Source organism: Protobothrops mucrosquamatus, unplaced genomic scaffold (genome assembly GCF_001527695.2).
Source record: "Protobothrops mucrosquamatus isolate PMUCROS unplaced genomic scaffold, P.Mucros_1.0 scaffold45, whole genome shotgun sequence".
Lineage (NCBI taxonomy): Eukaryota > Metazoa > Chordata > Lepidosauria > Squamata > Viperidae > Protobothrops > Protobothrops mucrosquamatus.
The window spans coordinates 2,504,723-2,530,169 of record NW_015386427.1 but is presented as its reverse complement, the minus strand read 5'-3'; the positions used below and the strand labels follow the sequence as shown (position 1 = coordinate 2,530,169).

Genomic DNA, 25,447 nt, shown 5'->3' with positions numbered 1-25,447 from the left:
TAGGGCTTTTAACTAATCTATGTCTTTCAACAGCTGGACTTCAAGCATTATAATCATGATTGTTCTCTCACAATTAACAATTCTTACATACTTCTAGATTAGAGGCTTCTATATGCTATAGGTGCAAAGATTTTATACATGTATAAAAGTTGGCTTTAATAAATATTTCTCTTGGATAACTGGAGCAAGAATTTAAGAGAGAGGGGAGGATGAATTCTGATTGTACTTCTTCCAACTCTGTATCCTACAGTTTAACCAAACCAGTTCTAAAAGAATGGATAGGATGTTATATAAATGAAAAGACTCTAATGAAAGTATACAGATGTCTTTCATGCATTTAAATTGGAAAGACTAATTTTGAAGCTAAAAGGCAAACAACAGTGTGCTAGGAGCATATGCTTCATATTACCGAAGTATTTCATACACAGGTCTGTCACTCAGTGAGAAACAACACAGACTGAAACAGAGGAAATCTTGAAAGAAATGACTTGTGGGAAATCGAACCTCCCCTAAATATGTGTTTTATTATCTTTGGGTGTTCTTTTCTCAGTTACCACTATGATGAAACCAGTTCCCAGCATCCATGAAAAAGGCTCCCCCTCAAACCACATATCAAGATGCAGAACACTGACTCCAGACTAGAGTTGGGTGAGAGGAATGGAAGCAGATGCAAATATTGTTCTGCAGCCAGTAGTCTTGTTTCCATTGAAGGAGCTTATATTGATGCCTCAACCTTATGCTTCCTACGGATGCAATATTTCTATAAAGCCAAAGTTGGGCACATAGCTATGGAACAAGCAGGAACTGAGTTATAATTCCCCACTAGTTTCCATTCAGTGCTAAACTGAAGAGAGTAGCATATAAGAATTGTCAATTAAAAAAAAAACAAGGAAAAAAGGTCAAAAGGCAATTGCTAGCCAACAGGATTAGTTCACATGTGACTAGATAAAATGGTTACTCTTGTGCTACTTTGTAGTGTATCTACTGATAAAGGTCCTTGTCACACAGTTCATGTTCTCTATATATAAGGCTAAAGCTGGAAGACTTTTTGGCACTCCAAACCTCTTGTCATTCCTATCTCTCTCTTAAATGTTTGATTGCAGATAATCCATGCTGATTCATATTATATATTTACCTTGCCTTTGCCTATATAATAAGAAATATTCTATCTCAGTATGTTTTCATATTTTTATGCTTGTAAGAGATTACTAGAGTTCTTGAGGAAATATCTACAAATTAGACATTGAGCTAGCTGGATCAACACTTTGTTAAAGAAGTTTCCCTCATATAAAAATTAATACAAATATATATATATATATATAATATCCCATTAAAGTACTGAAAACTGCCAGAATTTAGAAATGTTGACAGATCGACCCTTGTCCATCTTTTATCTTTTTCAGGACTTATTTTCTAAAATGTAATTGTGTCCAAGCACATGTACGGTCTTTTTATTAAAAAAAATATTTTCATAGCTTTTCTCTTTGAAAACACCTTGAATTTAGACCTATTTCCCACTTATACATATGTAGCAATCATTTGTAGAGATAGTTTAGGCAATTTCGTCTTCAGGGAACAGAAAATTGCTTTAAAAAAAGGAGAATGTAAAAACTGTCCAGATTGCTGAAACTTACTTAGCAAATTGAAGCCTACAACTCATGAAAATATGAGTTCTCAGAACAATCTATAGAACCTTCTTCAACCAGTCATCATTCTATTAATTTTCCAACTGCACATGGTATGACATGTCAGCGTTGTACTCAAAAAGCAATGAAGTCTAGGAAGTGGCTTAGCTTGGGGTTCAAGATGTAAATGGGTGAAAGGATTACCTTGAGCCCTTTAAATACCTATTTTGCCCTTTAAAACTCACCAACTCCACTCTTACCCAAGAAAGGCTTAGAGGCAACAGAAAGAAACTGCATGTGGTCTGTGCTTCTCACACTTCTGCCTTAAGTCTTAGGCTTTTTTTTGTTCATTTTTGCTGTTGCAAATAACCCTAATATAGTTAGTGAAGTCATGCTGCATTGTGAATTGCAAAATCAAAAATAGTTTTCTAGTATAGATAACAAAGACCACCCTTGAGTGATTAAAGAGAACATTATATGAGTGCAATGGGCTGGAAAGTCATTATCTTGTCTTTTCCTTAGCCATAGGAAAGACATACTAGAGAGACCTCTTTTTTTCTGGCTATGCATAAGAAGGGTTTACATGGCATGGAAATGTGTCACAGCAAGCAGAAGCTCATGAGTTTGCAGGGCACACAGTAAATCTGTTTAGTATCTGAGGCACAAAAGAGAACAGCACTCTTTTGATAGTGATGCCTGGCCCCTTTCATTTGCTTTTCTAAATATACCATTTGCTTCCAATTCATTGAGTGGCATTTTGCAACAGTGCATACTTTCGTGTGGTAGACTCTCTGATTGGTGGGTGGTTGTTTTTATTTTTAATTGGCATGAGTAAATGAAAGGTTACTTAGGTTCTGATGTAGTAGAGGTACTTCAATTTGTTTAAAGCTGTTTGCCAAACTACAGCATCTGTTTTAACCCTCCATATTCATTTTCCACTGAGTAATTTGTAGAGGGGTAATATCCTAACTTCTCACCAATTGCAACAATTCCTTGATTTGCTAGTTTGTTTTTCATGTTTTAATAACCATGACTGGCTACTGTTAAGTCAATGCAGACAAAGAAAAAAGAATTCTGATCTTGTAACTAGATACAATTATCTAGATAAAAGAGACTAAGTGAGTGTCTACCACTCTTTGAGAAGGATGGAAGGAGAATTCTTCTTTCTATTTCTTTCACTATGATGTCTCTTCTTTTATACTTTCCAAGAAAAAGATCCATGGGAAGGAAAGGGCTTGGTGTTTGTTTCCTAGCCAATTTATTATATGTTGGTATTAAATAGGGAAAAAGAACGGCAGGTGCTTATCCATGCTCCATTTATTAGAAGACATTGGAAGAATATTAGAGCAAAAAAATCCTCACAAAGTATATGTAGATAAAAGGTAACTCCTTGCACCCTTTGAAGTGGTGTTTATCTTGGACTGAGAAGCTAGGCAATATTTCAAAGGCAAAGGCTATGCTGCCAGTCAGTATTACATTGTCTTATATTCAATTTCTTTGCAATTGGAATCCAAATCTATTTTCCTAACTCAAAGGTTCTGCTCAATTTTTTGTTTGGTTTGTCTTTAGAAATTGAATTTTTTAAGGATGACAGTTCTTTGTTTACCTCGTTACAATTTTATCATGCTGATCTGCTAAGAAATTGTTCTTTGCTGGTGTTCAAGTCACTCTTAATCTGGGGGGGGGGGGAGAGAAGGAAAGTGCAAATGCTGTATTTGAGCAAATTTCAGCTCCTGAGCCTGAAGCTGCTTGCAAAAGCATGTTCCCCTTTGGAGCATTATCTCAGCTTCCTAATCACTGACCAGCTGCCTTGTTAGTGAATAGAACTGTGGGCCCCTTGCCATGTTTCATGTGAGGTCTTGGCTGGGTGGCCAAGCAGGCAGCCTGCAGCCGCCATCAAAGCAATTTGAGAGATATTGGCACAGCATTGCCTCCATTAATATCTGTTGTCACATGCTGTCATGCAACTTAAACCAGAGAGGAAATGACCACTGGAGACAGAGGAAGTGTGCTGGTAGCGTTTAGTATCTCTAGACATTGTCCTTGAGGTTAAACAAGTGGATGCATTTATGTGATGTCCATAAACAGCTGTTAGGAAGCAAAACTGAATTTTGGCCCTATCACCATGTCTTTCTCTTCCAGTAAGAAGAATGCTTTCAGCATATGCCATCTCTTAAATGTTAACAATAATTAACAGAATAATTCGACAAATGCATTTTCAGATATACACTTAACTTCATTAAGTAAACATTATTGCTTGGGGAGATCATCTAGGATTGGGTTCTCTGAACGGTAACATTAAATCAGCCAATGTTATTTTATGTTAACAAATCACCAATATACAACAGAATGTTGTTTGAATCAGGATGAAAAGGAATGAGATACAATTCCATGTTTCATTCATATAATTTTGCATTTTCTCCATTAATCTTTAGTTCTGGTTGTCCTAATATTTAGAAGACAGACCTTCATACATCATGCTAAGCCATGATTTAAATGTGTTACATTTCTTTGTTTTCATGTAGCCTACTAAACTGAAATTGTAATACAGCCCTTTAGTAGTATTTATAAAATATGGATCAGTTACTCTCAAAATTATTTGCTAAGATGATTTGTAAAAATAACATGTATAAATATTGGCCTTTAACCAAATTAAAAAAAATCTTTTGATGGCATCATTAATTAGAAGATTCTAGTTAATTATGTAATGCATAATTTTCATATTTATTTTCAACATGGAATGAAAACAATGCAAAATGTCTTTTATCTTGTCAAATGACTGTAGTAAATATAATTTCATAAAAGCAGCAGAAGAAATAACTATTAACCATTACATAACATTCTTAAATATTTTTTCAGCCAATCAATAAAAAGAAATATGGAAATTGAGGCTGAACATTAATTTATCTTCACACAGGATTTGTTAAAGTCTTTTGTAAAATTAATGTATGGGTGCGTATAATATTGTGTATATTTGCCAGTTAATTCCATTGCTTTGAAATAGGTTCACTTTTTGATGTGTGGTATTCCAAAATCTTAACATTTTTGCTTCTTTTTATCAAATTTTCTCTTAGGATATGATGTTTCAGCTGCTGAGAGGCCTTGATTTTCTGCATTCACACAGAGTGGTCCACCGTGATTTAAAGCCCCAAAACATTCTAGTCACCAGCAGTGGACAAATAAAATTAGCTGACTTTGGCCTTGCGCGAATCTATAGTTTTCAGATGGCTCTTACTTCTGTGGTAAGTTTCAATATATTTTGCTTATTTTTTAATCTAATTCCACTATTTGGTTTTGTATAAATGCAATTTTATCAGTATGAAAAAATTATCTGTGCAAAAGTGGATATTTTGCATATTATCTTTTTCATATTTTTGATTTCATTAAATTGCTTCTACCTTGATGGAAGCACCTACATACACCATTGGCATTTAATACAATTAGCTATGTGTATAGTAATTAGTGAGGGGAGATATTAAATTTTGGATGAATTCATATAATTTTTTTCTTTTTTGGTTTAGTCATACATATGAACCCAGTTATTGTAGTTTATGAATTTGACTTATTTCTATCAACCTGACTCATGTAGTCTGTTTAGAAAACATTATATAAAGAAGTCTGGCTTGAACCCTGAAAGAGATAACACTTAGAAAGAGATTTGCAACTATTTTAAGGTATGTAGTGGTAAATGCACAAATAAAATACATGAGTTAGCACAGAAAATGCACAAATAAAATACATGAGTTATGGATTTGTCTGAAGAAAACAAAATGGAATAAGAAAAATAGTATGGTAAGAAATGGTTTTACAATAATCTTTAGGTGAACATATTAATAAGAAATGCATTTTAAAGGTGTAAATGCAATTCAGTGTAATTTCCCAATTGCTGCTTGAGCTCTCCTCTCAGCATACTTATTGCTGAAGAGTTGTACACCATCAATTAGATAGTATATATAAAGAATTAGAGAGCTGGGGCAGTAGGACTAGGTTCTAATCCTACCTTAGACAAGAAGAAGTCCAAGAACATGAAAATTAGAAAAATACCAGTCCCAAGTAAAAATGAAAAATTATGTCAAGATATTCTCCTCCAAAATGCCTGTGGAGATTCTTAGTCATCCCAAAGGTGCTTTTTTTCAAGAGGCAACTTTATTTTCTTTGTTTTTCCTTGACATTTTGCTTCTTATCCAAGAAGCTTCTTCAGTTCTGACTTCTGAAGAAGTTTCTTAGATGAGAAGCAAAATGTCTTCAAGGAAAAACAAAGAAAATCCAATTGCCTTTTGAAAAAGCACCTTTGGGTTCTCCTCCAAAAAATTAACTTAGTCGTATCTTAATGTGAAATAATTGCTTTAACATGGAAGAAGAAATAAAACATTGTTAATCTCTCAAGATAAATTGTTGTACAAGAACGCATACACAATGATGGTATAAAAAGACTCTTGGGAGGCCTTTTGCTATGACTAAATGACATGTGAACTCCATGTTATTCCTACAGTGGAGAACAGAAATGCAGTTAGAGAAGCTCCAAGAATTATTTACAGAAATATCGGCCAATTCCCAAGATAATATTCACCCTCATTCTGTCTTAAGAAAAGGATTCTTCTAATGGAATAAAATGAAAAATTAAAATAAACTGGTGTAAAAAAACCTGGTCTAACCCTACTGGGATGCTTCAAACAAATAATTTCAGGGCATTTAATCTCTAATACTTTCTCCCTCAGTAATAAAACATTCTTCAGGTAGATAGGCCACTTAGGTATATGGCTGTCATTTGCATTTCCCTGACCAATAGAATGAATGCTCAGAATACACAGAGAGTTGTTATGGAAGGAATAATAGTCATAAGGCACTTTAATAGCAATAGCAAAGTTTTTAATAGCAAAGAAAAAAGACAGAAACATGACTCGTCTCTAAAGCCATAAAGAAAAATATTTTGAAGATTTTTTTCTCCTCACATGAACCTACCTAAATCTTTAGAGATGTTTTTTAGGGTTGCTCTGTTCCTATCTTTGAAATAAGAATAATGGCCCCAATAGGGTCATTGTATTTGATTGCCCCAGCTTTATACATTTGTTCCTTTAGAACAGGGGTGTCAAACTCAATTTCATTGAGGGCCGCATCAGCATTGCAATTGCCCTCGGGGGGCCGGGTGGATGTGGCCAGCATTGGTGTGGCCTACTGGGTGGCCGTGGATGGAGTGGGTGTAGCCTACTGGCTGGGCATGGCCAGCTCTATGTTCGCGTCAAGGGTGCCTGTGGGGGCCTGGGCGGGAGTGGGACAGATCTGAGAGTCTCCGGCAGAAGGGGGTGGGACCAGGGCAAGTGCCAAGGCATGGTCCACTGGAGGAGCCTCACTGTTCTTCGCAGGCCATGCGGGGGGCGCTCGATGGTGGTGCGAGCTGCCGGGAGCCTTGGACAGCAGAGGTCAAATATCCAGCCTGGCCCTCAAGCACCTGTGGCACCAAGCCCAGCCCCACTTTCCCAAGGGGGCGCCCAGCTGCACTTACCTCCTCAAGGCTGCTGCTGCTGTGCTTGCTCTCCTTACCCAGGTTGCTCATGATGGGTATGAGGGCAAAGTCAGAGGGCCCATTCCCTCTCCATGGGAGGAGACCCGGCTTTGTATCCAAAGCTTCCTTAGGAATAGGATGGGAGACCCCCAGGATAGGCCAGAGGAGGGGGCAAGGGGATGGTGAAAGGGCAGCAGGGCAGGACTAAGGCAGGACTTCCCTCAGACCCTCCCTCTCCTTTCCTTCTTTCCTTCCTTCCTTCCTAAGTACAGAGTGGTGGGAAAATATTTGAGATGAGGGAGGGAGAAAAACAGGCAAGAAATGCAGCTGGGGAAGTGTCACCCTTCGTGAGGAATGAAGAAATGCACCATTGCCTGGAAGTGGCCAGCACATGGCCCTCACCTACTTCACATATCTGGCTTGGTGGGCTCTGGGGGAGGGGATGCCATGAGCAACGTGAGAGTCAACTTTACCTGCACAATGCCGTCCAGCCCCCAGCCTGCCCGGTTTCGGCAGGCAGCAGGGCGCTTTCCTCACAGCGCCAAGAGGTTGAGCCAGGCAGTGCGAAGCTCGCCAGCTTTGCACCTTGCTGCCTGCTGAAACTGGGCAGGCTGGGAGCTGGGTGGCCTCGCGTTTCTTTTGGGATTTGCCCCGCCTGGCTTAGCCTCTCGGCGCTGTGAGGCGAGCGCCCTGCTGCTTGCTGAAACCCCTCCCCGAGAGCCCATCAAGCCGGATATGTGAAATAGGCGAGGGCCATTTGTTGGCCACTTCCAGGCAATGGTGCATTTCTTCATTCCTCCCAAAAGATGACACCTCCGCAGCAGGGACTGGTTCCTCGCTGTTTCCTGAGCTTGTGGAGCTAAGACTGAATGTGTTTCAGCATAGATGGCCACCACAAAATTGTACATTGGCTCCCAGCTGGCCTGGGCCAGGGCCAAGGCAGAGGGGGCCGTACCGTCACTCTTTCCAGGATGGCTTCGCAGGCCACATGAAATCACTTCGCGGGTCGCATCCAGCCCCCGGGCCTTGTGTTTGACATGTCTGCTTTAGAAGTTACCGTACATATTTTGTCATTTAGATAGTTATCAGTTAGATAGTATATGTGAACAATGAGAGCCAGGGCAGTGTAGAGATTGAACTAGGTGCTGGTTAGGAACAAGGAGACCTAAATCCTGTTTTTAAGAGAAGACCAAGAACATAAAATTAATTTTAGAAAAATATCAGCCAAATAAAAATGTAAAACTGTTTTTTAAAAACAGACAGTTAAAATCATTTGTAACAGCAGGATACAAGGTTTAATATAATGTTTAAATGTTGTCTAGCAAAATATGAATATCTTGGCCATTTACCTGAACTCTGAAGAAGAGAGTGAATTCCATATATCTGGCATCATTGCCTAGAAGACTTTGTCTCAACTAGCTATACCTGTACAAAGAAGACAATGTTTTTGTAATAGTTGGGCTGGTTTCCGTAAGAGAAATTGACCTTCAAATATCTGGCCTTAAATTATTTATGATTTTATGAATAATCAACTATTTCTTTATTTCTGATTAATATTTAATCAAAAACTAAGGTAGTTTATACAATGCTTAAGTTACAAGCTTTGTGAATCAAATTCTGGTAAACTTCCTTATTGCCACATTTTATAATATTGACCCTGATATTTGTGAACATGATTTTAAAAGTAGCTTGGAGCAAAAGCCTTGCAGAAGGTCTGGGGATTTTAAAAAAAGTATTTTCATCTGGCAAATGGTTTTGTGCTTCATTCAGGGACATTTTTTTGTTTCTTTGCTGGTTTATTTGTTAAATTTGTATGCCACAAATCTGATGCTAGGTAAAGACTAGGCTACAATCCTATTTTTTTTCCAGACCACATACTGATAGTCCTTGACTTATACAATCAATCACTTAATGATAGTTCAAAGTTACAGTAACTTTGAAAAAAGTGCTATACTTGCATTTTTGACCAATACACCATCCCTACTATCTCATGGTTGCAATTTGAATGTTTAGCAATTGTGGGGTCCTTGATTGTTTTCTTGCAGACAATTCATTACCCAACTGGGAAACATCAATGTGTAACATTAACATAAGTATTCATGAAAATGAATATATCTGCCCCCCCCCAATACTAACCACTTTCAAGAGGCACGCAAGGTTGGGTAATTTCTTTGGGGATATGGGAGACACAGGAAAATTAGATGGGAGTGCTGCTTCTATATTACTGTAGCATTTTCATTTACTTTGGAACCTGCCTAATTGTTTGCAATTTTTCTGTTGACTGAAATCAGTGCAGTTCTCAAGACAGCAATTCTAGAAATTATCTGGAAAAATTAGTGGCGCAACTTTCTAAAATTTTGACAAATTAAATAGTCTAAGAGGTAATTGTGTGATTCACTTTTTCAGTAACTGTATGGCTGTTTATGAACTATGAAGATAACACAAGGACTTGATAATATATTTTCACGCTGCATTAGAAATATGATTAGAAAAAATATTACATGTCATGCTGATCAGTGAACAGTGTACTATGCGAGTGGAAAATTTTGAAATTCACATAACTGAACTCAGGCAGTTGTACTGCTGCTCTTTGATTCATTATGAGTGACTCTTGTTTTCAGTAAGAAGACATTTGACCCCTATCTTCAATTCACACTTAGCTTGCAAGTTATCCTCAGCTAGATCTCAATACCAGAGTAGTGGGAGTAGTCAATGTGAGTCCCAATTTAAAAAAAAAAAAGACTCAGGAAAAAAATTATAGTCCAGTCAGTTCAGTATCTGTTCTGGACAAATTGGTAGAAGCGATAATCAAAGAAAACATAACTAGGCACATAAAGAAACACACCTTGCTGAAGAAAAATAAATATGGATTCTGAAAGGGAAATCCTGTTTTAGTAACCTTCTTTAGCAAATGATCTCTCAACATAGTATGTTTAGAGTTTCAAACAGCCTTTGACAGAATTCTTCAGCAAAGATTCTTGCAGCCATAAGATAAGAGTACCTGCCCTCATACAATTGCCAATTCATTAGCAAAGAGTATGAATATATGGGCAACATTTTCAGAGGAGGTGAATAAATAGTGGAGACCCTCAAGGGTATATGGAAGAAAATACATTTAGTTCATAGTTGTGAATTCTTGGTGTTCTTTGAGCTTGGTTGTTCACTTACAAACATTTCATATTACCCACTTAGATAATAATATGTGTTTTGTCATTACATCTTTGAGTAGGTATTTTATTTAAGTAGGTATCCAGATTTCTAGGGATGCATTAGGGTAGGGAAAGGGGGAAATAGGTAAGTAAATAAATATTAGTGGCAAGGAGATTAGTAACATTTTAATATCATTTAATTTTGCCTTTGGAGAAAAAGATTAAGCAGGAGAGCGGTACTAGTACCTTTCATATAGTTCAACAGTCTGTTTTCACAATGGGCAAATAACTGTACAAGGAAGCACAGAAATCTCCCAGCAAATAGTCTTCAGAGGCAGTCACATTGCCATCAAAAGCTCATAGGTATTCAGTGTCATTTTTGAAAGCTGAGTTATTGTTTGCTTTTATGTGTACAAAGATTTCAATGCAACTTCAAAATAAGTTAATGCTCCAATTGATACAAGCTTAATATGCAATGCAATGTCAAAAATACTGGTTTAATACAAATGTAATGTATTGCTATAAAATGTGTTTAGATTGTTTCATATGGCTAAAAATCCCCTCCTCCTATGGCTGGCTTTTCATCTCTGTTTTGGGCTTGCTATGGGTTTCTATCATATAGCATATTTATGTAGACATATTTATTTGGATAAGAATTGAAAAAAATAAGAACACTTTTCCTATATTGGTTTACTCATATTAAAACTTTCAAATTTAAAACACCCTAAACATTGAAAAGGTACTGTAATTAAAATATATCAAATAAAGCATTAGTAATCAATCTTATACTGCTGAAAGGCATATATGCTGCAGTGTGTAAATGCTCAGTTTATTTGCATTTTAGTCTTTTATTGAAATTTTCTTTTATTTGTTGTATTGGCATTCCATTTCATTCACTAAGGAATACACCATTTCAAAAACTTAATGCAACAGAGGCATGGATACTTTCAACTATTTGTGACACTATATGTTTTCTCTACCTCATGTCACTGAAGCAGCAGAAATTTTAAATAAGTAAAGGCCTCCCTATCGTATCAGTTCTTGTGGGAAAATATGCTTCAGTGACTTACTGGCGCTGCCTGTGGAATGTGGCATTTCAAAGTACCTTTTTACAGTGGGAAAGAATTTGGTCAAGAATAAACAGTCTGACCTTGTTAAATGGACCAAAGTCCGTACATATCCCAGTTACAGAAAGCTAATTTTTACTAGACTGTGAAAGAAAGCTCAGTTTTCAATTACTGCTATTTGAATTTGGGGTAAGGAGCAGGAACTTTAAAGAATCCTTGCATGCATTGTAATTTTAAATTTTCCTTTTGAGACAATGTGGCATGTTAATATTATATTTAGAACAAGGTAATTTTGTCTAAAAATACCTATATCCAGACAGTGCTAAGAATAATTAATGTTTAATATTATTATAAGTGTTAATGAAAATGAATAATTTTGTCCTAAAATACTAGCCATTCTTAAGAGGCACACAAGATTAGTTAATTTCTTTGGGGACTTGGGAGACCCAGCAGAGTTAGATGGGAGAAGGAATAGAGTTGTGATACAACATTGGAATACCGATTAATTTGTTGTTATCTTTCCCCTCTCCCCATTCTTATTCACTTTGGAAGGAAAGAAGTTACCAGTGATTCTAAATAGTTTTCAGTCCCCCAAAGTATTTCAAATTTCTGTCTTCTATAATTTGATGTGATCCTGAAATGTTGGGATTTCTTTACAACTTTCCAACCTGCAGCCAGCATGGCAGATGTTGTAGCTAGGCACTTGGGGAAGTGTAATCCTAATATTTCTGAACAGCAGAGGACTCCTCTATCATTTAACATTTATAATTTATATTAAAATATTTTATATATTTTTATATATTTTTAAAAAATATTTTTATAATTTATTTTTATAAATTATTTTATAATTTAAATACAGTATAATAACAATAGCAGTAGGATTATATACTGCTTCATAGCGCTTTACAACACTCTCTAAGTGATCTACAATGTCAGCATATTGCCCCCAACAATCTGGGCCCTCAATTTATTGATCTCGAAAGAATGGAAGGTTGAGTCAACCTTGAGCCTGTGAGGATTAAACTGCAAGCTGTTGGCAGAATTAGCCTGCAATGCTGTATTCTAACCACTGTGCCACCATGTCTCCTGTAATGAAGTAAATACTTCTAATGAGGAATTTTCCCCAGCTATACTAATCACAGTACACATTTAAAATATATTAACCCGCACTAACCCTTGTCAAATAATAAAAGTTTAAATGTGTATTTTGAAGGCCCAGTTTCATTCCTATTTGGAGCACCAAGACATCCCAAGACTACTGAGTGTAAGATACTATCCAGAATCTTGTAGAAATCAGTTGTACAAAATAATCACCTTGAAGGAAACTCCATAAGCAATTGGAATATGAAACATATTGAGCAGTTTGATAAGTAATTATATGTAAAATTCATTTTACATACATTAAAAAACTAGTTAATATCCAACAAGAAAAGCTGGGCATTGAAATAAATGGTTACAGATAAATGAAAGAGAAAAATAAAATGTTATTTATTGTAAGCCAAGTTTAAATAAAGATATAAGAATATAAAGGAGATACCTATTATTAATTCATGCACCCCTTCCTAATTTTATAAACAGGGTAAACATCTGAAACTTTTCTGAGCTTTATGGATTATCTTTATTTAGTAAACTGCTGCTAACTAGAAATTCTGAGAGTACCACTTATCTGAAGAGCACCAGATTAAAAGGGCTGTTTTAGAAAACAGTAGTATATCTCTTGTTGATAAACTAATTAAAAATATAAAAAGTTTTGCATGCTGAATGGTTTATAGCAGATTATATAATAACACTAACTTGATAGTAATATAGAAGACAAGAAATCTATTGATATACTTATAATTGATTTATTTAGTTTCTTCTAATTTAAGTCTGGAACGTTGGAAAACAAAAACAATGGTTTGTGAAGAGGGTGCTTAGACTAAATCGAAGGAACAAACTCTTCCTTCCCAGCTAATTAGTAGTTTGCTTATAATGCAATAGCTTTATACTGTGCTTCAGTGCTTGTTGTTAAACTCTAGAATAATATTTCAGGTATATTATTTTCTTGATTAAATTAACTACTATGTAAATGTCAGGCCTGTCCCAGCTTGGGCATTTAGGAAAGAAAGACCCTTGACTCTATTTGTAACAAAAGGTATACTTTTACTAAAGCCAAGTGGTTACAGCATAAGCAAAACCAGATATGAATATTCCCATATAAACCCAGTGCTTTTTCCTTCTCCCGAGCCATCTCCCCTTGGTCTTTTCATAAAAGTCCAATGGTATTCAAACTAGGTGTTTTGGTAGCAGTCCTAAAGTTTGGTACCTCTTTGGTGGAGGTTTGCATTCCATTCTCATGCTTGTGTCCTTGGATCTGCCAAGCTCTGTTCTGGGCTAGCACTCTGGTTCCTGTTATACTGGTATTCCCCTCTCCCTATATCCCCTTATCCTCCCTCCCTTTATGGCAGGATGCCATCAAAGCAAAGCAGGGCTGAAGTGATATGATGGCAGATCTGACAGTAAAATTATTTTTCTACATCAGGGAAATAACTGATGGATTAGCATATAATTATTTAATGATGCCATCTTTGGTGCTGGATAAAGTTGTATGGTCCAAGATAACACTGGTGCACAATCTGGGGGTGCTCTAGCCTCGTGATTCCTCATGAGAACAGGTGGCAATTATGATTAAGAAGGACTTTACACAGCTTTGTATTGTCCATGAGTTGCACTCATTTCTGGAATAAGTGGCTCTGTGTACAATCAGTCATGGCTTAGTCACCTCCTGTTTGGATTGCTGTAACATGGGACTGCCCTTGAAGAGAATCAGGAAGCTTCAGCTGGTGCAATATTCAGCAGCACGAGCATTTATGTGTGTTTCTATAATATGTTATACCTTTGTTCCATAAGATGCATTGGCTGGCAGTTTGTTTCCAGGTCCAGTTCAGGATGCTGGTTTCAACCTTTAAAGCCTTCATGGCATGGAACCAAGTTATTTTTAGAGATAACCTCTTCTAATTTCCATCTGCCCATTCCATCAGATCTGGCAAGAAAGACATGCTACAGGTCCATTTGTCAGGGAACTATATTGAGCCATCTCTTCCATGACGCCTGCCTTATGGAACATTCTCCTTTCCTGCCCTAAAATGAAGTGATTTCCATCCCTACTTATTTTCTGGAAGTCCCTCAGAACCTGTCTAAGTCACCTGATTTAAGGACCTTAAGGGACTGATGAACCCTATGTATTTTATGCTCTTTTTACTTTTAAATTTGTTTGTTTTTGACATGTTTATTGTTTTCATATTTTTTGCTCTATACCAGCGCCCCCCAACCTTTGGGGCACCAGGGACCGGTTCCGTGGAAAGAAGTTTTTCTGCAGACTGGAAGGGGCATGGTTTCATGTGCTGTCTGCATCCCACGGATGGGGCTTCGCTTGTTTGCGCAGCCCGGTTTCTGGCATGCCTCAGACTGGTGCCGGTCCATGGACCTGGGGTTGGGGGCCTCTGCTCTATACCATATAAATTTGATAAATAAATAAATAATAATGGATAATACTAATTAATAAAAATGAAAAAAATAAAAATTAAATAAGGGTAATTGATTTAATTAATTAATTAATTAATTCACTAGAATTTGCATTCAGATACTCTCATAGTGAGCTTTGTCAATATAAAAGATTTTCTTGAGTCAAGCTTGACTCCTGTTAATTTTATTTTATTTTAGTTCTTTTCCTAACTTAGTTTTTTAACCATGTATTTTCCTGTTATTTGTTTATTCCCTGCTTAGCTTTTCTGTGATCAGGCAAGATTGATTGTTGTCATCTTGTTATTATAGTGTCTTCTAAATATTTTAGGCTAAAATCTCTGTTCTTCTCAGCCAGTATGCTATAATCTTGCTTGTTGAGTTGATAAGAGATAATTCAACACCTTGCAAAACATTGGTGCAATACTTCAGTGTTTGTACATAATATTCCAGTACTACTTTGTCAGTGTAAAATGCATTTCTGTTTTGTGTGCTAAGAGTTCACCATCTTGAAAGAGAAGAAAAATTAAAAATTTTATTAAAACAAAACTGAGTAATAACTGGCATGAGAAGCAAAGAAAGAAATACTAATTTTGTTGAAATATCTGCTGAGTATTATTGAGACATTGTCCTCTTAGCTTAAATATGGGAGATGGGATATTTAAAATTGTGAGTCTTCTAATTGTTCATAAAGTGCCCATTTTCTTTAGATCACTAATTCTTTTTGTACTGCATAGTTGAAATTCTTTCCCAGTGAATATGTGAAATATAATAGCTCAGATTAACAATTAATGACACAAATTATGTACTTTGTTCTAAAAGGTGGGTGTCCAACAAGGAATCTTTCTGTTTTAGTTTTTTAAACCCAGTTACAAGACATTCCTAATAGTTAAAAACAAGTGGGAACTTGTGGGGGAGAAAAAACCCGATATGTGTATTTTGTCCATACCTTTTGCTTTTGCATCCCACCATTTTTCTGCAGTGTGTATGTATACAAGGCAAGGGAGGAATGGGAAGCCTTTTTTTAGAGTATTTTTTCTAATAATAGATATTTTTCTAATAATACAGATTTGTTCATTATTTATTTAGAAACATATAGCCACCCAAACTCATAATACCTCTGGGCAGCTTATTAAAAACAACAAGATGTAATAGATATGGATTGTAATAAAAAGGAGTTTGTTTCAACTCTTGTTTCTGATATTTTTAAAAGACAATGAGTTTTTATAGGTTGACACCCAGAATTATCTTCAAAATATGAATTGTTCTATTATGATTCACTGTTCCCTGTTTTCAAAAACAATGTGCTACATGCTCAGGTGGAGCTTTAACATTTATTAGACAACCCATGCCCCGTTGTGTCACGTTTAGGAGATATTTTCTTACCTAAACAAACTGAATGATCATGGCTGGGCAAAAAAGTAGTGAGACAGGAAGGACTTCCAATTTCTGTCCAACTTCCCTGTTGAATTTTCTATTAGGAAGCTGGTAGGGAGCATCAAAAATCTCCCTTTGGTGTTTTCTCCTTCCCTTCCTCACTGTTCCTCCCCCCTCCCCACCTTCTAGGGAAAAAATAGATTTTTTTATTCTGCTTTTATTATTTGTATAAATAATTGAAGGTATGAGCTAAACGTCTCTTCGACCTATTTTTCCCACAACAATAAACCTGTGATATGAGTTAGGCTGAGAGAGAATGACTGGCCCACAACCTCCCAGCCAGTTTATATGACTAAAGTAGGCCTAGAATTCATTGTTTCCAGGTTTGTAGTCAGGTGCCTTAATCACTAAAGCAAACTGGCCCTTTTTGACTCTCTCTATTGCTGAAACAGAGAATTAGAGGGGGGGGGGGAATCTTATAATTTTATTTACTACATTTTGTAAGTTACTGCCATCATTATAATAGTATGTTCCTATTATTAAATGGAAAGCATTTACTTACTGAAAAGTAATTACCGGTAATATTTTTTGGCTATTGCACAAATTTAGTAGCAAACTGAGGTAGGAAGATTTTTAAAGCCATGTGATTGAATAGATATTGCAAAGCTATAAATTATTATTGTTGTGTTTCTCATATTTTCTAACAAATAGATCAGTAAATGTTCCTTTGAGAATGTAGGGGAAAGAGGCCTTGTGGCCTTGCAGATTAAGGTGAAAAATATAAGGACATTTGTGCTGTTCTGTAATGTTGGCCATATTCCATTGCTCAACAATGGAGACCCTAAAAATGACTTCACTTACTCAAGTATAGAGATTGTCATGTTAACTGAATTAGATATTGGCCAGAGATTGCTTCCAAGAAAAAAGCAAGTCTCTTGCATTTTTGAATCTGAAAGAATAGTTGAATGCAGCTATTGATTAGTGAGTTGATTAAGATGAGGAAGTTTATTTGTTGTAATGGCATGTTGACGAAAATAATTTTAATCTCCTATTGCTATTATATTTGGGACATGACAAAAAGAAGCAAGAGGGACAATCTGTTTAAAATACCAGACTAATTAATACATTCAGGTCTATGCCACAGACATAGTTCTAAGGCTTGGAATTCACTCCACTGTTCAGCTTACAGCCATGCATAATAGTTATCTTGGTAATTTCCACATCCCCAAGAGCAAGCAGATGGGAGAGCAGGAGAGGAGGGGGAGAGCTCTTTTTTTTTTCTTTTAGTCCTTGGCTACTTGGGCTTTTCCTGTGTCTTTTTATATGAGGACCTCCATCATTAAAGGGGAAAGGTAAATTAATGACATGAATATTAAAAGGTTACTCACCCGTTTTAACATTTGGTCACTAGCTGGGTAATGAAAAGGAACCCTGGCCTACCACGCCTCTTTCTTTAGTGGGGCCACATGCTCTACTAAAGGATTGTGCATGATAGATCCTGCAAACAATGAGTCTGTGCGCAGCTCGTCCAGACAGACCGTGTCTTGCTGAATTACACCAATAGCAGGGTGGCCTACAGGCAAACAAAATAGTTAAACAATACATAATAAAGTTTTTATTTGGTATTTCCTGTGAGGCTGTGCCAGTTGCCAGGGAGTGTTCTCTACTTTCTTCCCCCTCCTTTGGTTGTATTAATTGTTGATCACAGCTGGCAAAGAACCAAAGAAGCAGCGACAGATAAGGAAAGGAAAGGGAGAGAAGAGAAGGGGAATGGCATCTGGAGGGGGGGAGCTCAAAAATTACAGCATATATCTGGAATTTTCCAGCTAATGATGTGCGGATGTGGTAGTGCTAGAGAAAAAGAGCCAAACTGAGCCTGCTTTGTTCAGTAAGAGAGGCCCCCTGTAACATTCCTTTTAGCTGTGTATATTTTGGCTCCAGTTATACAATGTTAACTATATGCAGAGTATGGAGAGGATCAGTATATGTACATATGTGTGTATGTGTGTTGGTTATGTTGTAATAAATAAAATGGTACAATGCATGCAAAATTGGGTAAAATGATACTTGATGTTGCTTGTGCTGTTTTGGAGCTGCATAATATTAAGGAAGAAAAATGCAAAAAATGCAAGACTCCCCAGCAACAGCTGCCTTTAGGGGATTCCTAGATGAAATGAATGCTACTCTTTTTTAAATTCATCAATGAAGCAAAATAAGTTAGATTTTGCTGATGTAATAAAAAGACTGTGATGGTGATATAGTTGCTTGGGGTATAAATAGGAAATACTATAATTGAGAAGCTCTGATACAGTTTTTCTATTTTGTCCATTCTTCATGGTTAAGCAATTGAGGCTTTGTTAAATGAAAATTTTACAGTATGCTGAGTGATTATTAATACACATGCACATACAAGAACACAATCATGTACCCTGAGCAAACACAAAAAGCAAGGCTAATAGTATTTCCTATTGTGGAAGAACAGGCTCATAATGCATCACATAATGCATCAAATCTGAAGTACTGCAAAGCTATTAAACTGCAAGTTTAGATAGAGAAAAACAAAACTGAAAGTTTAATCTGGATTGGATTATCACTAAAATGGTGAAGATTTAACAAGCCCTTGTTTGAAGTACATGTAAGATTGCCAACTTCAATAGTATCCAGGAATATATGGCTTTTAATAATAAGCTGACCCTAGGAGCAAAGGGATACGTTAGATTAGTGTTTATGAAACTCAACAACTTTATGAAGTATGAATTTCAGGTTCCAGAATTCCCCAGCAAGCGTGGGAGTTGAAGTTAAGACATCTTAAAGTGGCTAAATTTGAGAAACACTGTTCTAAACCAATGTTGATCATAAAAAAGGAGTTAAAGATCATATCTCAGTGAATCAGTAACTACTCAGCTGTGGAGAACAGTTTGAATAATTCCAGTTTTAATCCCTAATACTTTCAATAGATCTGCAAAGATTATATTTGACTCTCTAGATATAAGCAATGCTGAGTTCGATAGAATAGTTTAATTATGCTGATCAAAGGCAGAAATTAACATTTTGTTTGATATTTGTCAATAGTATATTATTTATTCATTGGAATAAATAATATACTATTATATTAGTCATAGTATATTATTTATTCATTGGAAACAGAGGTACCTAAGCCCAGAGGTTCAAAACAATGTTCTATCTTATTTGAAGATGCAGATTTACAAATGCTTAAATGTTGGCCTCTCTGTAAATCTCATTTATTTGTAATATTTCTGTGCTATCTGGATCAAAAACAAAATCAGTATGACTAGCAAAAAAATAATAATCTGTGAAATATGATAACATTGTTGTAGAGAACGCATGGTAGAAGGAACGAGGCAGATAGACAACATTTTCTGGTACAAGTTCATCTATCTTACAGTGTATTTCATAAATGTAGTTTCAGTTGGCATATCATTAAATAATGGACTACTTGTTAAAAGATAATGTGGCAGGTAGCTTTTAAGGCATAGGAACTTTCCATGGAGATGGCTGGAGATGAGTGGAGGCCAAAGCAACATGTAGGAAGAACTTTCCTTTTGGAAAAGCCATGAAAAACATGACAAATCTATTCTTGAATACGAATTTCTTGAAATTTGGAAAAAATATCAATCACTAACAGTTCTCTAAAAAGAAAAGAAACTGAAAATCTTTGAGATATAGCTAAGTTCACTGTGCACTGAACATCTCTTGATGCCAGGCAGTCTGATTCTTTTCATGAGACTATACCAGGAGGAGGAATCACAGCTTTCAACTCAAACAATGCTGATTTGATAGCCAAAAAAACCCCCGTTTTCTTCATATATGGAATGGTTCTTTCTCTCCTACAGCCTCAGTTTGCCACTTCATAGTGCTTGCAAACTGAAGTCCATTGTTACAGCTGGAAGCTGTATACAGTACTTTGCAGAATATCTCGTGAGATGCTGACATCTAAATAAATTAGCTTTTGGGGACAAGAGGGGGCTCTTTGCAGTGACTCTGACAGGGGATTTGACGTGTATTCTAAGTTCAATGTTCCCTCTCTGCTACAATCTGACAGGTTGTGCCTGGAAAGGGACAACTAGGTTTCCAAAGAAAGGTATTTCCTTCTTCAGTTACTTGTGCCAGCACTTTCCAAGGGGTTAACTGGAGAATTGCTTTGAAACTGAGGAAGAAGGTCACTGGCGGCAACAGCAAAGGCTTGCAGGGCCTCCATTAAGAGCCTTTCACCCTGCATTTCCCACCAAGAGGATTGTAAACATTGGCTCCCAGCCATAGTCTTCTACAGAACTTCTCTGTCCTGCCAGCATACAAGGATACATGTTTTAACGCAAACAGCTATAAGCACATGAGTTACTTTCTGGATTCCAAAGATCATTTCTGTTATAGTAAAAGAGGTAGAGGGAAAAAAGGTCTCATCCCTATGAAGGAATTTGAAAATACAAATTTGTTTGAATTTGTTTCGTGGAAATTCATATGTAGCTACCTTTTTTAGCCAAACTTTTCTTGACTTTGAGGAATGTATCATATAGAATGTTGTCAATTAATTGGTCGCATAAAAGTTATTTTATCTGGTACGTGTTAGTAACTAGCAATATCATTCTTATCTTGTTGTCCTTTAGCTTAGATGCAGTGCCCTCGGATATGAGAACTAAAAACATAAAGGTACTTTTTACCTTAAATATTCACTGGCACTTTGCATTCATCTTTGACTTTCAACTTTGAAATGAAGGAAGTTTTCAGAAATAAATTATAACCAGTTTCAATCAGACATTAATGAACTGTTGTTTATTTCAGAAGCAGTGGCTGAACTCTTAGAATTCTAGAGACAGAAAACAAGAATTATATAGAAGGTATTTCAGAAAAGCTTGTTTCTTTGGATTTGAGTTATAGGGAAGTTTGCTGCATGCTGGTTTCATGCATCATTTTAAAGTCATTTAAAATAACTTTATTATAGTTTAGTCATAGCATGAATGTTAATTACCTTTTATATGGGAGAATTATAATTTGGCTAGAATCAAGGATTGAGATAGGGCTTGTAGCTTACCTTTAAATTGAGACATTCTTGTATAAATCTGCCCTCTCTTGTAAAGTATGATGTTACAAGAGCAATCTCGTACATAATTCTTAACATACTGAACATATCCTATTCAGAAACAATTCCAAGGAATATAAATTTTGAAGTAATTATTCTTTCCTTTTTATCAAGATCCCTCTTGTCTCTCAAATGTAACTCAGTTTATTTTCTAAGCAATGTAAAAACAACTCTTCCTTTATGGCATCAAATTTATTGTTAATACCCGTACTGCCTTTTTGATCTGATAACAGATCTAAGCTGGTGAATCTTTGCATCAGCTAAAGCTAGTATGAATATAAGGCCTGTAGTAACATATTAACGTCTTCCAACAACAGTTTTGAAAAAAATCTAGCATGTTTTTTGCCAACTTAAGGTGGGAAATGCTCCAAATTACCTGAAATAATCTAGAGAGAAGCATCCTGATTTCCTGAAAACTAAATAAAGCACAAATCCTGAATGGATGTGTAGCATGGTCCTGCCATTGGAAAGAATGAGTCTATCTACTGATTGTCTGATTGAATTTCCCTCCAAATGTTAAGTGGAATCAACTAAAAGAATGCCCATTATTCATTTAAAGACATGCTAACACTGTTTGCTTTAATCAAGCCCAGAGTCTGGTCGTGGCAGGTTTCAGCTTGCCAGTATCCTAATACATCAGGAGGATGTACAGATCCATACTGTAGATTGCCCAGTTCATCTTTTGACTTGATTAAAAACTGTAGAGCGCCTGCACTGTTGAATAATAGCTGCATACACATGTTCAGTGCATGAGACTTTATTAAAAAAAAACAACTACATATGTATGTGTGTGTGGAAAGAGAGAGAGAGAGAGAACGGATATACCTATAAATACTCTGAACTACACTAGCATTCTAAGAAACTTAGATTTCCTAGAAGTATAACACAGGATTCTGATTAGTGTTTTGGTTTACCCATCAAAGGAAATGAATAGGTTTCTGTTTTAACTTCTTTTTATCACATTTTTTTTCAAGACACATATGTTTTGGGAAGAATGAAGGCAACCAAACTGAGCCTTAATGGATATATTATGAAGATTCTATGTGTAGAGAAACTTGCAAGCAATCTTAAACAGCTTTGTATTCCCCTTGGAAGCCTAAATGAGCCTAAGTTATTCATGGGTTGTTTGTTTTTCCTATTATTTTTTTAATGCTTTCTGTGTGTTGTGAGTCATCCAGAGTCATTTGGAATTAGGTGACAAAGTTCGCATTGAATATTTGGCTCATTGAATATTTGGCACATGGCTGGACTACTATGATGTTGCTGTGTGAGTCTCCATTTAAAGACATCTTAGAATATTTAATAGATGCAAGATACGTATAGCAATGCTATCTGATTGAGGCAAAATTCACAAAACAAATGTCTCACTTAATAACAGAAATTTTCGGCTCAATTGTGATTGTAAGTTGAGAATTACCTGTAATTCCCTGTGGATTTCTGAATTTAGTTTGAAATATTTCTGTTAACCTTTAATACCTAAACTTTAGCAGTGTTGCTTGGAAATAATTAGATTAGTAAGTACAATGCATGAATCCTTTTTAGTAGTACCTCTGGTATCCTGGAATAGTCTTCCTTATCAATTTCCTTCTTTGAAGTGAGTTTGGTATCTTGCCTGTTTATTTGATAAGTTAGAGAAAATTGGGTTTGCTTGATTCATTTAAAGATTCCTTGGAGGCTTTTTAGCAAATTTGAGTTAATCCATTTTTTTAATACAAATAAAAGAATTCCTTTGGAGTGAGATAATTTGACTGAGATTATTTTAACTTAAACCTTGATTTAGAATTGAATTGAATTGAATTGAATTGAGCTGGAAGGGACCTTGGAGGTCTTCTAGTCCAGCTCCCTACTCAAGCAGGAGAACCTATACCATCTCAGACAAGGATTGTCCAGTCTCTTAAAAACCTCCAGTGATGGAGCACCCACAATTTCTGCACGCAAGCTGTTCCACTAGTTAATTGTCCTCACTGTTAGGAACTTTGTTTAATTCAGGTTGCTTCTCTCTTTGATCAGTTTCCAACCATTGTTTCTTGTCCTGCCCTCTGTTGCTTTAGAGAATAATTTGATCCCCTCTTCTTTGTGGCAGTCTCTCAAATACTGGAATACTGCTATCATGTCACCCCTATTTCTTCTTTTCTTTAGACTAGCCAAACCCATGTCCTGCAACCGTTCTTCATATGTTTTAGTCTTCAGGTCTTTGATCATCTTAGTTGCTCTTCTCTGAACTTTTTCCAAGGTCTCAACATCTGGTTTCAACATCACATTCCAGGTGTGGTCTCACTAGGGTTTTATAAAGCGGTACTAATACTCCTGGCAAATAGATGGGGAAGAAATGGAGGTAGTGACAGATTTTATTTTCCTGGCTCCAAGATCACCGCAGATGGGGACTGCAGCCAAGAAATTAAAAGACGCTTGCTCCTGGGAAGGAAGGCTATGGCAAATCTAGACAGCATACTATAAAGCAGAGACATCACCCTGCCAACAAAAGTGTGTATAGTCAAGGCCGTGGTTTTCCCAGTTGCAATGTATGGCTATGATAGTTGGACCACAAGAAAGGCTGAGCGCAAAAGAATTGAGGCTTTTGAAATATGGTGCTGGAGAAGACTCCTGCAAGTCCCTTGGACTGCAAGGTGTTCAAATCGGTCAGTCTTAGAAGAGATCAACCCCAACTGCTCTTTAGAAGGCCAGATCCTGAAGTTGAAACTCAAATACTTTGACCACTTAATGAGAAGGAAGGACTCACTGGAGAACAGCCTAATGCTGGGAAAGATTGAGGGCAATAGAAGAAGGGGACGACAGAGAATGAGGTGGCTGGATGGAGTCACTGAAGCAGTAGGCATGAGCTTAAATGGACTCCAGAAGATGGTAGAGGACAGGAAGATCTGGAGGAACATTGTCCATGGGGTCGCGATGGGTTGGACACGACTTCACAACTAACAACAACAACTAATACTTCCCCGTTGCTCCAGGATTTTTGAAAGATATGGTGCAACGGTTCTGAGATAACATCTGTCAGCTCCTTCAGAACTCTGGGATGAAATCTGTCGGGTCCTAGTGATTTATAGTCATCAAGGTCGGATAGGTGTTCTCTTACAATTTTCTTGCTTATTTTAATTTTTGTTTCTCGTTTGTCTTTCACAGTATTTTTTTTGGTATGTTGTGCTATATTTTCTTTTTGTATGAAGACTGATGCAAAGAATGAGTTAAGCAGCTCTGCTTTCTCCCTATTGCTTGTTACTTCCATGCCATCTTCTCTCTTTAATGGACTTACAGTTTCCGTGACTTTTTTCTTGTTATTAATATGATGAAAGAAACTTTTTATTATTATTATTATCCTTGATTCCTGTTGCAAGTCTTTGTTCATTCTGAGCCTTTGCTTTCCTGACTTCATCTTTGCATGTTCTGGCTGTCTGCTGATAATCAGCCTTAGTTATGTGTCCCTCTTTCCATTTTTTTTATTTGTCCTTTGTGTTTTTCAGTTTCTCAGAGAGATCTTTGTGCAGCCATGCTGGTTTCTTCTTGACTTTCTTGTTTTTCTTTTTCAGTGGTATTGTGCTGGACTGGGCTTTTATGATAGCATTTTTCAGAGTTTCCATGCTTCTTGAGTTGTTTTCCCCTTTATGATTTTCATCCATGGAATCTTTCCTAGGTTCTCTTTGAGTTTGTTTAAAATCAGCTTTTTTGAAATTTAAGACATTGGTTGAATTATTTTCTATTGCTTGTGTTTGCATCATATTGAATTCCAGTATCATGTGATCACTTTCCCCCAAGGTTCCGGCAACTTCAATTCCCTCTAACACTTCTTCTCTATTAGTAAGAATTAGGTCCAGTATAGCTTTACTTCTAGTTCCCTCCTCTACCTTTTGGATGACTAAGTTGTCAGCTAGGTTGGTTAGGAATCTGTTTGATCTCCCGTTTGCTGCAGAGTTTGTCTCTCAGCTGATATCTGGATAGTTGAAGTCTCTCATTACTACTGTGGTATGCTTCCTATACATTTGTTAACTGGTTGACAAAGAGCCCGTCTATTTCTTCTGATTGGTTGGGTGGCCTATAATATACCCCTATGGCAGTGTCACTTTTGTTCCCTTTTATATTGACACACATAGATTCTGGAGGGCTTTTATCTTTGA

The 25,447-nt window shown here is 36.5% G+C and overlaps 1 protein-coding gene across 1 annotated transcript in view; it reads left to right on the top strand.

The window, feature by feature from the left end:
- The window catches only part of CDK6 (cyclin dependent kinase 6), a 109,059-nt gene that overhangs the window by 37,828 nt on the left and 45,784 nt on the right, over positions 1-25,447 (top strand). The window contains exon 4 of the mRNA XM_015811570.1: positions 4,700-4,867. Within this exon, the coding sequence (XP_015667056.1) occupies positions 4,700-4,867 (168 nt within the window). The remainder of the gene's footprint in view (positions 1-4,699; positions 4,868-25,447) is intronic.